The 15328-nt window shown below is 33.7% G+C and overlaps 2 protein-coding genes across 2 annotated transcripts; both read right to left on the minus strand.

Annotated features, from left to right (window-relative positions):
* Positions 1-4657: 4657 nt before the first annotated feature.
* Positions 4658-5599, minus strand: LOC101977264 (olfactory receptor 4K13). Its single transcript, XM_005342450.2, has one exon. It carries the CDS (start codon positions 5597-5599, stop codon positions 4658-4660), a length of 942 nt encoding a protein of 313 aa, XP_005342507.2.
* A 7764-nt stretch (positions 5600-13363) lies between these two features.
* LOC101955663 (olfactory receptor 4N5) lies at positions 13364-14233 on the minus strand. The gene has a single exon (XM_013366265.2). It carries the CDS (start codon positions 14231-14233, stop codon positions 13364-13366), a length of 870 nt encoding a protein of 289 aa, XP_013221719.2.
* Positions 14234-15328: the final 1095 nt, after the last annotated feature.

Raw genomic sequence — 15328 nt, forward strand, 5'->3', positions numbered from 1 at the left:
CTTATTTCGTTTAACCTAATATCTTCCAGTTGTATCCCTATTGTGGCAAATCAGAGATTACATTATTTTTATGACTGATTAGTATTCTATTGTGTATGTCTTCCACCTTCTTTTATTCATTCTTCTATTAATGGGCAGTTAATTTGATTCCATGTCTTTGGTACTGTAATTAGTGCAATTAATTAGTGTATTTAATGAACATGAGAGCATAGTTCTCTTGTAATATATTTATTTCATTTCCTTTGAATATATACCAGCTAGAGGGATCCCTAGATAATATAACAGGTTAATTTTTTTAATATTTTGAGGAAACTCCACATGGTTTTCCTTATGGATATGCCCATGAACTATGTGGAAATGTTGTCAGTTCTCCACATCTTCACCAGGACCTATTATCTTTTGCCACCATCATTGCTAACCCCCTGTCCCCTCCCTTCCCCTTCCACCCCTCTGCCCTATCTAGAGTTCATCTATTCCTCCCATGCTCCCCCTCTTTACCATTATGGGTCAGTCACCTTATATCAGACAAATCATTTGGTATTTGTTTATTTTTTCCTATATCTCATTTATCATTTTTTCATAGTAAAACTTTCAAAATAATTTCTTCCTGCTTTTGGAAATGTAGAGTACATTTTTGTTATCTAGAGTCATACTATGGTTCAATAGCACAACAGAACATTTTGCTTACTAAAAGATCTGACAAGAACAATTGTAGAGGAGGAAAAGCTTATTTGGAGGGTTACAGTTTTAGAGATCACAATCCATTGTCTGCAGACTCCTTTCCACAGGGCTCAAGGTGAGGTAGAACATCATGGCAGAAGAGTGTGGCAGAAGGAAACAGCTCACTTCATGATCAGAAAGCAGAGAGACAGGTCTCTACTTACCAGATACAAATATATACTCCAAAGCCACGCCCCCAATTTCTACATCCTCCAGCCACATCCAACCACTTCAGTTACTAGTTAATCCCTATTAGGGGGTTAATTCATTGATTGGTTAAGAGTATCAAAACCCTACCATTTCTCCTCTGAACCTTCTTGCATTGTCTCATGTGTAAGATTTTGGATGATACCTCACATCCAAACTGGAACAAAGGTTTTGTTTCAGTGTCACTTCCCTTTTCAAAAGATAGTTAAGTGTTTTCTAGAGCAATACATGAGGGACCAACTATCTTGCCTCCGAATCAGAACTGTAGAGACTATACCTAAATGAATGCTGTTAATAAAAATTCCATTCTCTGGGATTTTTTTTTTGTAATTTATGTGTTTCATATTTTTTTATTTTAGGAAAATGAACTATTTTAGTGTGTAATTTAAGAAACTATCTCCAATTTTGAGACAAAAATTATTTCCATTTTTATAAAAAGTATAACAGTGTGTTTTGTTCGCAATAGCTAACAAGACATAAATAAGTGGCATATAGACCCTAATATTTTAGATAAACCAGAGAGTTCTGTATTCTGTAGAACTATTTGTTTTATATCAGGCCACAGTCTTTTTTCCCAAGAATTTTTCTAACTAAGGTTTATGAAATATTGTGTGGCTAAATAAGTAAAACTTTAGGTATTCTAGGAGTTAGGGATGTGATATTATGGTAATAAGACATAAGGTATAAAATAGGATCCATAATATTATTTACATATATAATATCTACATCTTTACTTCATTTTTTTCCTGTTTTCATTTCTTTTTAGTTAGATGTTTGATCATATGAAAAAAAAATCCATTGTTTCATCATTTCTGGGTAAAAAGAACTCTATTCAAGATCTAAGAATTTTACTTAAAACCAGTCTTTAAGTTTTTAAAATAAAAGTCACCCTAGTACTTGTTAGGTCCATAGGCCAAAGTAACTCCATTTTGATAATCAGCACCTGTCCACCCAGGCAGGACCATCCCATTAGAGCCAACCTGAAAGAGTCCCTAACTACCAAAACCACAGCCAAGAAATCAAGTAACAATCACAAAATCAAAGAGGTTATTTTTTAACTACTCCATTGTACTGGAATATCTAATTCGGCTGTCTGCTTCACATTGCAGAAGGGCAGTCTGGAAGATATTCTCAGTCAATGAACGTTTGCTTGAACTCAGAAATGTGTCTCTGATGGATATTTGTGCCAGCTACCCTAACAGTACTGAAGAAGGAATCAGATGATTGTAGACAAAATTCAATCTAAATGAAACAGTCATGTCTTTCCCCAGTCCACATTGGATCATAAGTGAAAACTATTCTTAGTGGAACATTAACGTATCTTTAGATAAATCGAATCTCTGATCCATCTTCTGTTATTCATTCATTCATCTTTGTTCATTCACAAGGAAATTGTAGAATTGCACTTCCCTGAGCTGCTGAACACATCAACTTCTTTCTAGCAGGAAGACTATGGCTTAATTAAGTTACAGGAAAGGACTTCTTCCTTTGATTACTCAGTTTCTTAGAGTTTGGAAGAAAATTTAATATATATACACAGAAGAGTCATATGTTTTAAGCTGTGGTCTAAATCATAATAAATGGTCATTTATTAAAACTTTAGTTCCATTAAAGAAAAAGTGTACAGAAAAAAATAATTTATTGGTGTATTGAAATTTATTTTGTTGCAAAAAATAGCAATTTAGAAAATACAATCCATTACAACACATTAGTGATTTACATTTAATGCATAAGGCAAACTTACAGACCAATTACAAATTAAGGCAAAGAGGAAAATGAAAGAAAATACAAAAAAAATAACAAGATGTCCCTAAGCCCAGCAAACAAGAATTTCTTTCCCCTTTACCTGCTTTGTCTTTGGGAAATATAATTAGCCACTGGCTATCAGAATGCAGAGTTGGCTAGAAATTACTTAAGGAAAGATTTTTAAAAAGAGGTGTATGATAATGAAAAAAGACACCGCTTTTTTATAACTAATAGGGTATCTACCATATGACAATTTTTGTTGTTGTTGTTGTTGTTGCCTATATTTTGAAAAGATCTACCCTCAACACTATTTTAAACTAGTACATTCTTTTGGATTTGCTATTTTTTTCTTACCAATTGACTTCCATTACTATTATATGAGAATTGATCTGCAGATACTAAAGTTCAGACTTTTAAATGATAAGATGGAAATTTTTCCCCTAATAAATGTACCTAAAATTATCACATTTATCAAATATCAAATATTTTTCTGAAAGTTAAAAGTTTCCTTTATACACTTTGCAATCAGTATCACTAGACACAATAACTATTCTTATATCTATGATCAAGTATTAGTTATTAAATAAAGATAAACAATTTAAAAGACATGGTCTAGGGCCAAATTGAAGTAGAGAACATAAAGAGGTAAAAAGTGAAGATATGTAAGCTTGATTTCCAGGTATAGGACATCACCTGGAAATGGTCTGTTAGATTTTATTTTTTGCATAATTGTAGATTTTTATTTACCTTTAAAAGGCTTCATTATACAGTTTCAATAAATTTACTATCATTTAACAGATCAGGATAAGAAGAAAAGCCAGCTCACTTCCCTTTTTCAATTATCTACTTAAGAAGATAGAGCTGTATTAAAATCAAAGGTTGCTATCTCTAATCCCTCCCATTTAAATTCTTTCATTTATAATTTTTATTAAACAAGAGGATTTACTACTTACATATTCTGAAGTCTTCACCTGTATTCAATCTCAGTATTAAACTTGCCATCTTTAATTCATAGGACTTCTTCATAAAGGTCTATCTTAAGTAGACACAGTTCTTTTGACTCCACTATAGCTATATAGAATGACACTTCTGTCTGAATATCTCTTCCTCTCTCTAATGTGCTGTTATGCAGTTTCCTTAAGTCTTATATCCTTGGTTTAAACATCTGATTCTCACAGTGGTTTTCTGAGATCCCAATGAATAACATAGATCTCTCATCCCACTTCAATCTTGTAATCCTCTCTGGGACAGGAACTAGACATACATCACTAACAATGTTTTATATTGTTTGAAAAGGAGTCTGGTTCTTAGTAACTATAAAAAAGGTTGCTTTACAAACCCTTCAATTATTATAAAGAACATTGAACAATGCTTGTTATTTAGTATAAAACATATATTGACATAGAAAAAGTTTTAGTTATTATTACTGCCATTGATTTTGAATTTTAGGAAATGAATTCAGAACACAAAGAAATGTTTGAAAAATTTTCCTAATTTTTATATCATTAGTATAATTACAATGTTGAGGCCATAGAATTGAAGAAAGTTTTTATAAATTTCTAATTTAATACCACTGAGAAACCTTCATAGTATTTATATATAATGGAAGATATTTTTAAGAACATTAAGTTAAAGAACACAACTGTAGAAGTAAAAATTTATCACCATCTTTGACATTCTTAATAAAGTAAATAGTTTTCAATTTCATTCACCAAAATATTACAAAGATTTTATAAGGAAACAAAGTGTTTACATATTTTTGAAATCTTAAGTCTCCTGCTATAAAATGTTTGTTTTTCCAGGAACTGTATTTCTGTTATGAACATTTTAAATCAAAACACTTAAAGTACATTAATATATAGAATATGGCAGGAATTTAACTGACATCATTTAGTATTTTTATTTCACCTACTTGATTAAGTACTTAAGACTCAAGTCTTTAAAATAGTGAAGGCAGACAAATAAGCAAGAACACAAACAATATCTAAGAGAAAACACAGGAACCAATCTGTTGACTGCTCAGTCTCTTAATGGCTGCCTTCATCTCCTGATTTCTCAATGTATAAATAATTGGATTAAGGAAGGGGGTGATTATAGAGTAAAACACAGACAGAAACTTATCTACAGAATAACTATTGAACGGAAAAGCATAGATGAAGATAGCAGGGCCAAAGAAGAGGGTCACTACAGTGATGTGAGCAGAGAGTGTGGACACAGCCTTGGAGGAGGCACTGGAGGAGTGCTGCCAGAGGGTGACGAACATGATGATGTAGGATATGACCAAGAGGATGAAGCAGACCAGGGACAGGAGACCACTGTCCGCAATCACCAGGAGCTCCAGGATATAGGTGTCAGTGCAGGCCAGCTTGATGACCAGAGGGAGGTCACAGAAGATGCTGTCCACAACATTGGGACCACAGAAAGGTAAACCCACTGTGAAAACCATTTGACTTGTGGTATGAATGAATCCAACTGCCCATGACAACACCAGAAACCCAATGAGCATCCTGCGATTCATGATGATCTGGTAGTGCAAGGGCTTGCATATGGCCACATACCTGTCGATGGCCATAGCTATCAAGAGAGACATCTCACCACCCCCAAAGAAGTGCATAAAGAACATCTGGACCATGCAGCCCCACAATGAGATGGTTTTGCGTTTTCTGAAGAAGTCTGCAATCACTTTGGGAGTTGCAACAGAGGAAAGACATAAGTCAAAAAATGATAGATTTGCCAGAAGGAAGTACATGGGTGAGTGAAGATGGTTATCAAATATCACAGAGATTACAATGAGGAGGTTCCCCACTACAATGGCTACATAGACAAGAAAGAAGATAACAAAAAAGAATATTTGAATTTCTTGGGAATGAGAAAGTCCAAGCAGGATAAACTCAGAAATACTTGTGTTTTTACTTACGATATCCATATATTTACTTTTGTGAGTCTGTCAGAAGTTGTCTAATAGAGAAGAAAACACAGAAAATCACAGAGAAAAATAAGACAGTGTTCCTATTCAATACTTCTGCATTTCATTTTATAATTTATTCAGAACATCAACCCTTAAGTCTGTCTTCAGGTTTGGCTCTAGATCAGACCGTGGTTGAATTCTTAGTTTATTATGAATATAAAGAAGGACTTTGAAAATGAATAATGAAGTACATTTTTATCTTAGAGTTTTGCAGAAATTCATTGAGTGAAACATTCAAATCCCATCATCAGTATGCATTTAAAAAGTTTCATCATTTTCACATTAAAAAACAGTGTTCAAACAAAATATGCATTGTATATTACTGAAAGTAACTATATGAGAGAATACTCATCATTAATGTAATGTTTAATGTTAATACAGTTATATTTTTAATTGAAATTAAAGTCAGTATGTTAGGAAAGACAGTGGTTTTAGATTGAAATTATTCCTATTGCCTCTATAGACATTAATGCTATTCAGTTTATTTAGCCAACAAAATAATTGCTTGCAAGTGTTTTACAAAACTGGATTCAAAATCTGAAAGTGAATTTTCCATTTAGTGCATAAGTCTTTATACATCAATCATACACAGAACTTCCAAAATCACCACCTTAAGAATAGAATGTACCAAAGTTCATCATTATTGTTACTCAGCTTTTCTCAAAGAATTTGAGAAAAAAAAACAAAAGAGATGAACCATTAATTTTTGTATATTAAAAGAAAAAAGAGACAATACCACAAAAATTTAGATGCACTGTGTATACTGTGTCATGAAAGTGATTGTCGCTTTGGATCCTGGTTTCTTCTCAATTATTTTCACAAAGGCTTATTTGAACTTAAGATTTTTCAGGATGAATTAAATCAAAGACATTGTGACACTGACTGAGGCAGACTAAGCTAAGTGAATTAAAAAACAACAACAAAAAAAAAAGGATTTACATTTAATGATTTCAGGACTTGATCTACTTTAAGCCATAAAGTGCAGAGCCTCCCCTTTCCCTTCATGTAGGGCTCAAAGCAATTCTTATTAGAGGTCTGTGAATTATTTCTAGAACTTTTCTTGTGTTTATCAGAATCTTATAACTGGAACCAATAATGATTATTAAGAAAGAAAATTAGATACATGGGAATTTTTTCTGTAAATTTTAACCTGTAAGTTACATGATTTAAATGTGAAAATACAGTGTATCTCTAGCTAACCACACAAAGCATGCAATTACATACCTTTCCCTTGCATAGGTAGCATTAAGGCAAATATCTTAACTGAAGTGTCTCATATACCAACCATTATATTTGACTCCATCTTCCAGAGTTATGTAAAAATTAAATGAGCAGAATTTGAAAGTGGAAATGTCTCATTATTCTCACTGGCCACCAGGATTTTTGAATGTTCTTATACTCTTGCAGTAAGACTATCATGTGCAGTTCTTTCCTCTGGACAGTCTATATTTCTAGGAAGTATTAAATAATATACTTACAGGAGCACATGAGCCGCCAAACTATTGATTGTTTTCCAGTTGAATTAGTGTTTAAATATTTACCCATTTTTAGACTGTTTCTTATAGATGTTAGATTTTCTCTTATGTCATTCCTCTTAAATTTTAATGAATATAACAATAGTAGCATGTGTGGTAACATGTTGTGACTTTCTAGGCTATGGATCAGGCATTTTATGCTTGCAGTCTTGTTATATATCCACTTTTAAAAATTACTGCATGCCTTAAAGAGAGTTGGTAAAGATTCTTATATCATGTGATAATATAAAACCATTCAATCTTATCAGTGTGGGCAAACAATTTAAACACAACATCTCTTTTCTAAACATGACTTATTCAGCTAGGAATATTGAATTAATTTCTTAGCACCCAATATACAATGTATTTTTATGTTTTTTTCAAGTTGAAACAAAGTCAAATTTATTTCCATTTACTTAGCACTTTTCAATCCCCTCATTCTTTTAGAAATTTGGCATTTGTATTTATTATTTAGTTACACATTCAACTTCAAATAGTGTGGCATATGTAGGTTAAAGATAGGGTAATGTGTCAGGGTCTGGAAACCTACCAGTTTGTACTTGGACTTTGGAAGTAACAACTTTATGAAATCCTGAAATGCTTAGTCTTCATCATCCAGTGAACTTGTCTGCTCTGGATTAAAAGAGAACAGTATTTAAAAGTATCCTTTGGTAAGGGAATTATTGGAGAAAACAAATTTGATAGTTATTAGATCCCTCAGAGACTAGTGTAAAAATACACTGGGGATTTTTAAAATATCCTTTTGCCATTACAGAAAATATGATTATTTTTATGGTGAGAACACTTGAAATAAATTCAGTAAGAAATTTTTAAGATGATAATATAAAATTTAAACTGTGGTCTCCTTGATGTATAATAAACGTTTTAAATTTATTCCTCTTTTATAACAAAATTTTGTGCTCTTTAATTAAACTATCATTATCTCATCCTCTAGTAACCACTTTCTACTCTGTATTTCTATTTAGTTGACGTTTTTCTTTCCGAATATAATTAAGATCACATGCTATTTGTCTTGCTGTGCCTGACTTACCACATTTAACATGATATCTTCCAGGTTCATCCATGTTGTAACAAATGACAAGATTTCACCCATTTAAATTCTAAATATTATTTCACTGTGCATATATACCCACATTTCTTTATTCATTTGTTGATAAACACTGATGTTGATTATGTATCTTGGCTATTGTCAATAGTGTGCCAAATAAGCATGGGAGGGCAGAAAAATCTTCAGATATTGTTCTTTGGATACATAGTCAGTAGATAGGTAACTGGACTATGTGCAGCTCTATTTTGAATTTTGAGAAAACCCCCATATTTTTTCCCATTTAGGTTTACTAATTTACATTCCCTCAGTATTTTCCATTAATAGTGTATAAGAGTTCCCTTTTCTCCACGTTACTCTCATCTTTTTGATAGCAGCCTTTGCAAAGAGGTGAGAGGTGACATCTCATTTGAGTGACTCCTGATGACTAATGATAAAGGAGATTTTTCATATACATTGGCTATTATCTTTATCCTTCTTCTGAGAAATTTCTACTCATATATACTGCCAATTTTTGAACTATTTTTTTCTTAACATTGAGTTGTTTGGGATTTTTATATATTTTATCAGATGTGTATGTGTTGCCAATATTTTTTCACACTCTGGAATGTTTTCTTACTTGAATTCTTTACTTTGCAGAATCTTTTAATTTGGCTCAATCCTTTCTATTTCTGTTTTTTTCTGTTTATTTTCCTGTGGTCATATTCAAGGAAATATTGGCCAGAGTGATATGATAGCATTTTCTTTATTTTTGTGTTCTAGAAGTTTTAAAGGTTGAGCTATTGCCTCTGATTTTGTGTATCTCTGAAAAACATATTGTACAAAAATGAACATAGACTTACAGAAGTTCATGAGACTGTAAAGACAGTGTCTCACTATTTAAATATTTTTTGATTAATGAGTGTTTAAGTACTTACCATTTTTTGACTGTTTTCATAGGAATATTAAATTTTCTCATCTGTTGCTCCTCTTGAGTTCTAATGATTGTAATGAGATCATCAATATTTTATAGTAGTAACATTCTGTGATTTTCTAAAGTATTTTATCCTTACAGTCTTATTATTTATCTATCTTTACAAAATGGCAGCCTAAAAGAAACATTTATTTATATTATATAATATAACATTATAATCAATTTTTAATGTTTATTAATAAATCACAATAATTTAGAGAATAATGCAACATATATTTCTATAAATCTTGGTCTCAACATTTTCATCAAACAATCAATACATTATTTTGTTTTATGTGTGCCTCTTTAAAAAAAAAAAAGACTTCTGTTTTAAAATGACCTCGCTGCCACCAGCATCACTCTTGCTTGAATGAAGCTTACCTAACACAAGCATTGGTCCCTGAGGCATATCACAGGATCCTTGTGTTTTGGAACATTCTTAGCACTCTGATGGGGGCCCTTTAAACAGAAGAATCACCAACAATAACTATAAATACATGGAAAACAGTGGTGTGAACAGACTGTGAAAATGACACTTGTTACAGGAAAAGAGCTGAAAGAAAACTCAGTGTCACTTTGTGCCACCTTAGCTGGGAGTGCCCACACAGGGTGATTCAAGTATTTTTGGTTTTGTTTCTGCTGTTCTCTGCATGTCCTCAAATCACTCCAAAAGCATAACAGATGTTGACTTGGGGTTTCAGATAAATTTCCTGAGAAGGCAAATAAACAAATATGGAACCCATGAACAACAAACAACAACTGTATTTATTCTATTTCAAACTTCCCTTTTATTTCAACTTTTTTCTACCCATTTATTAAGTATGTGAAAGCATTCATGCTTGAAGTTTAGCAATTCCAGATTTTAAATGAAGCTTTTAATGTTTATTTTTTGTAGTATGTTTACTTTTCTATCTGTTTTTTTCTTATTTCAAACACTCTTTCTTTCTTCTTTCTAGCTGTTTTCAGGCAAAGTAATCCTTTTCAAAACTTGTCCTGAATTTTATAGTTAGAAGACTTCTTATTAGTATTTTACAGGATTTCATAAAGATTAAACAAATATCCAGATATTCTACTCGAAGTATTAGTTTGACCAAATAATTTAATATGTTCGAATTATAGAACACTTAAATTCCTTGTTCATTGTTTCTTTCATTGTTCATGACTCTTGTCATGTGCACATACAGACACATAATATGTATAATATGTATATATTACATATATGCTATATGTATTTACTGTACATATGTATGATAAAACCTTTAAAATACACTACTGTTTGTACAGTCAATAGTCAGTCTATACTTATTTACATGTATCAACTTGACAATTAACAATACGTATTCTTTATTCTTTCATTTAATTTATTGTTTCCTTTCAGGATTAGGGTCTCTTTACTGAAGAACTACGCCTAATACTGATTTAGTACAAATTCTCAGGCAACATATTTTCTGTCTAAAAAATGTCTTTCTCTTAACTTAAACAGTTTTCTTTATCTAATAACAATTTTTTGACTTGTTTTGTCATCTTTCAGCAATTTCAAAATATCATTGTACTCTGATTTCCATGTTTGTTTTATGGGGAAAAGCTGTCCTTACTGTTTATCCTTTGAAGTCAATATGTGCTTCCTTCTATTAGCAGCTTCTAAGAGTCTCTGTATCACTGACTTTTATCTGCTTTACATTCATGTGTTTGAGTCTTCTTTCTCCAAACTTTATTCTACTTATGGACCAAAGACTTGTGGTCCATGTGGTCCATGGCGATGCCCTTTATCACTTTATAGAAGTTCTCAGCAAATATTGCATCTTTCCCATTTTCTCTTTTTCCCACACTTCTTGGATGTCAACTATACATAGGTAGGATATTTCCATTGTATCTTACATATTTCTAATACCCTTTCATTATTTTCCTTTTTATCCAATTTGCATTTAATTTGAAATTTTTTATTCCCTTTATTTCTAGATAACTTTTTTGTAATTTCCTGTGTTTAGTCAATTTAAAGTTATGATGAATTCTTACTTTAAAAATTTTTAATTAATATAATTTTAGTTGAAGATTTCTTGAATTATAATTTTCTGTTGAAATTCTTTATCTTTTTTGGGGAGATGGGGATTGAACTCAGGGACACTAGAACAATTATCCACACCCCAACCCTATTTTGTATTTTATTTAGAGACAGGGTCTCACTGAATTGCTTAGTGCCTTGCCTTTGCTAAGACTGGCTTTGAACTTGTGATCCTCCTGCCTCTGCCTCCTGAGCCACTGGGATTACACTCGTGCCACATGTCTGATATTTTATCTTTTTTTATACATTATTTTCTGCCATTTGAACACAGTCATCATAGTTAGTTTAATGATATTATTTTCTTTCATACTCTGGATGGTATCGAAATACATACAAATTATTTTTTCTTATATTTAGATAGCATACTAATATTTTCCAGTGTTTTTAATTATACTATTAATACAGTTTTTTAAAAATCATAGGCTGCATAGGCTCTGGATTATGTACTATTTGCAAAATGAGGTTGTTAACCATATTACTATAAGATCTACACACAGGAAGCTAATCTTCTTAACCCAGAGAGAAACAAGTGTGGGCAAACATTACCTCTAGTAGGTTGAGGTCAGTTGTGCTACCCAGCAATCTACAATGCACAGGGCAGTACTGCACAACAAACAATTAGAAAGCCCTTGTTCATACAAAGAAGACCTAGGTTGAAGCTGATTTCCAGTCTCCTTAATACAGAATCCAACTTTGTCTTCTCCAAAGGTATCATGGATAAAAATTAGACCCTAAAGTCTTCTTACAACTTCTGATTGACTTAGTAAGTCTTAACTTCAGAAATCAGGAAAGTGGCATAGGGACTGAAATATAAGGTTTCCATTTTATATGGAAATATCTACTATCTACTAGTGCTAGAGAAGCTCTGAGCTATTTTCCTGAGTTTTGCACATAGTTTCAGTTCTGTGATCTTGTAGCCTGAAATAGAAAAATAATTGTTGTATGCTGCATATTAATAATTGCTATGAGGACAGGATTTCTTTAATTGACCCAGTTTGCGCTCTCTCTCTCTCTCTCTCTCTCTCTCTCTCTCTCTCTCTCTCTCTCTCTCTCTCAATATAAAATATATAAAACTTGACTCCAAGTTCATAGGCTGCTTTTACCACCCATTCAACTATTTCAAATATAGGATACCTGGTATTACAATCATCCAAGCAAACAAATAAACAAAGAAAGAAATTGAAGTGGTTTAGTCATCTATAACTAAATAAAGATTGACATACCAAATAGCTAACAGAATTATATTCAGGATGAAATCATTTAAAGGGATCTCAAATTCATCTCCAACATTAACCACAACAGTGAGGGAAATCATAAGACTTTTCAAATTTAAGAAAAACTAACTAATTAAGGCTCTATTAAAATTACTTAACTGTATGAATTTTTTCTACTTAATGAAATTTTATTTCCCATATTCCTCCAGAGTCTTGAGACTTTTTTGTTAAGGCAAGTAGAAAATATTAATACTCTCCAGTTGAATGCCTTTTATAACCATATTTGAGGATTAAATGGCGTGAACTTTTTTCCATTGCTTGAAACACTTCAGGAGAATTTTATCTGCCAAACTCTCTTCTTTTCAATTTTTGCCACTTTCAAACGCTTCAACTCCACTAAGCTACATTGTTCTTCTTGTGGTCTTCAAACTTACCAAACTTATAAAATTGTGTATCCTTGTATTAGTCTCCCTTTCTTCCTATAATATCTCAGGTAATTGTGTGGTTACTTTTTCAGATCATCTTGTATCAGCTGAAACCCAAGGATCAGCTGGTTTGTGTCAGAATACCTTATTGACAATAAAAAGCAAGGTATTTAGCACCTTCCCAGTCAATCTACTGTGTAGCACTGCTGTTGACATTTTTTTTTCTGATTTAAAAGGTTCACCTGTATTTCTTCACTTGAATATAACCCTAGGTCAACTGGATGTTGTTTATCTCCTTCATATGCCACACAGCCCAAAAATTGGTAACAGTATGCTTACCTAATGACTCATTTGTTCAATGCATAAAGAAATAATTTATTTCATTTTTATTGGACTTTCTCTGGTGTTGATTTACTCATGTTTCTACTCCATTTAGAACACCCTGTGTTGACATAACAGCTTTATCATGGAGTCTTTCACTTCCTGGTTTCAAAGTGTATATATTACAGGGTTTAGCAAAGGAAAGATGACTGTATGAAAGACAGCAACCACTTTGTCAGCTGGGAAAACCCTGAAGGGGCGGGTGTAGTTAAAAATGGAAGGTCCAAACATGAGGAACACAATGATAATGTGGGTGGTGCAAGTGGAGACAACCTTGCTCTTCCCTTCTGAAGAGTGTCTCTTTATTCTGCAGAGAATCATAGCATAGGAGGCCAGAAGTCCCAGGAAGCACAGCAGGGTAAGCAGGCCACTGTTGGAGACCATCAGGAGCTCCACCACAAAAGTGTCAGTGCAGGCCAGCTTGATGACCTGTGGCACATCACAGAAGAATTTGTCCAGCTGGTTTGGCCCACAGAAGGGCAAGTGCAGGATAAGGGCCACTTGCACAATGGAGTGAGCAAAGGCCCCAAGCCACAGAGCCAACAGCAATGCATAGCAGACCCTGGGGCTCATGATTGTTCCATAGTGTAGAGGCCGATATATGGCGATGTAGCGGTCAAAGGCCATGATAACAAGGAGGAATATCTCCCCTACACCAAGGAAGTTCAAGAAAAACAGCTGGGTGATGCAGCCTCTGTAGTAAATTACTTTCTTTTCAGAGAAGAAGTCCACCAGCATCCTGGGAGCCACAATGAAGGAGTAGGAGGCATCCAGGAAGGCCAAGTTGCCCAGGAAGAAATAGAGGGGAGCATTAAGTCTAGGATCTGATCTTATAGTAAGAATGATAAGAACATTTCCAGAGAGGATGATGAGGTAGAATATTGAGACAAGCACAAAGAGCAGGATTTGAGCACCTTGAGATTGGGTCAAACCAAGGAGGATGAATTCTGTCACCACTGTGCTGTTTCCTGTGTCCATCACTTCCTAATCCAGAGAATCACAAAAAGCAAATTGTTACCTGTTAGGACCAACATTTTCTGCTCAAAAGAACCTCTCCTAGTAAAAATAATATTTGCTACATCCCAAATTAGCATAGCTGAAAGCAACTTATGCCCCATAATTCCCCCGAACCCTAAGTTTACCCTTATTTCATTCTACTCATTCCTCACCAAGACTCGGGTCTTCTAACTACACTTTCATTCCCATTTAACCTTGAGTTTCTATATAACTGTGCTTCTGTAGGACTCAAGGATATTTTGCTTACAATGTCTTAAGAATTTACTCACTAACACACAACATGAACTTTAGCAAGATTCTCTGTTTTGGGGTTATTGATGACTAATCTTTGTTGTTAATGGTAACTCACTGTTTCTGATTGTCAGAATATGGGCAAAGTGTGGGTCCCTTCTCCTTATTGACACATAACAAAGTGTTTTTTAAAGTCCTACAGAAGCCCAAGTCCTTGCTTGTTATCTTTCTGTTTGTTTTCTGAATTGCAATGATGATTCTGATATCATGCTCTGCATAGATAGCCTTATGAATTCTCAATCTAAACTGGTCATCAGGCACTTAAATCAAGATCTGTACCTTTGACCTGACTTAGAAGTATTACCCTGGTTATATACATGACCAGGTGCCAATCCTGTTTAGGCACTATATCCTGTTCCTAAATTCTAATTAGTAGTCTGCTGAAGTCTGTTTGGGCACAAAATAACCAAGCCACCACAAAAGCCTTGTAGATTCCAATAGCAACTCTTTATTCCCAAACTCTCACAGACACTCTACATGCACGTTCTGGGAAAAATACTCTCCCTTCACCCGGCTCTGCATACCAATTCTCCCAAAACCCCGCGAAAAGTCCACGGGAACTCAAGGAGTGGGCGCCTGAGGCAGCAGGATATGCCCTATTCCCAGCATGATCCACCCTAAACCTGGAGCCACCCTAATCCAGCAGGATCCATCCTAAACCTGGAGCCACCCTAATCCCTGAGCAGGGTCACCTTTCAAAATGCCATGCGTCATTCCTACTTGGCTATGGCTCTCAGCATCTCCCCTCTTCTGATTAATTAAACA

Source organism: Ictidomys tridecemlineatus, chromosome 5 (assembly GCF_052094955.1).
Source record: "Ictidomys tridecemlineatus isolate mIctTri1 chromosome 5, mIctTri1.hap1, whole genome shotgun sequence".
Lineage (NCBI taxonomy): Eukaryota > Metazoa > Chordata > Mammalia > Rodentia > Sciuridae > Ictidomys > Ictidomys tridecemlineatus.

Coding starts and splice junctions, on each gene's coding strand:
- LOC101977264 (XM_005342450.2), bottom strand. CDS start 5,599: ATGGATATCGTAAGTAAAAACACAAGTATTTCTGAGTTTATCCTGCTT.
- LOC101955663 (XM_013366265.2), bottom strand. CDS start 14,233: ATGGACACAGGAAACAGCACAGTGGTGACAGAATTCATCCTCCTTGGT.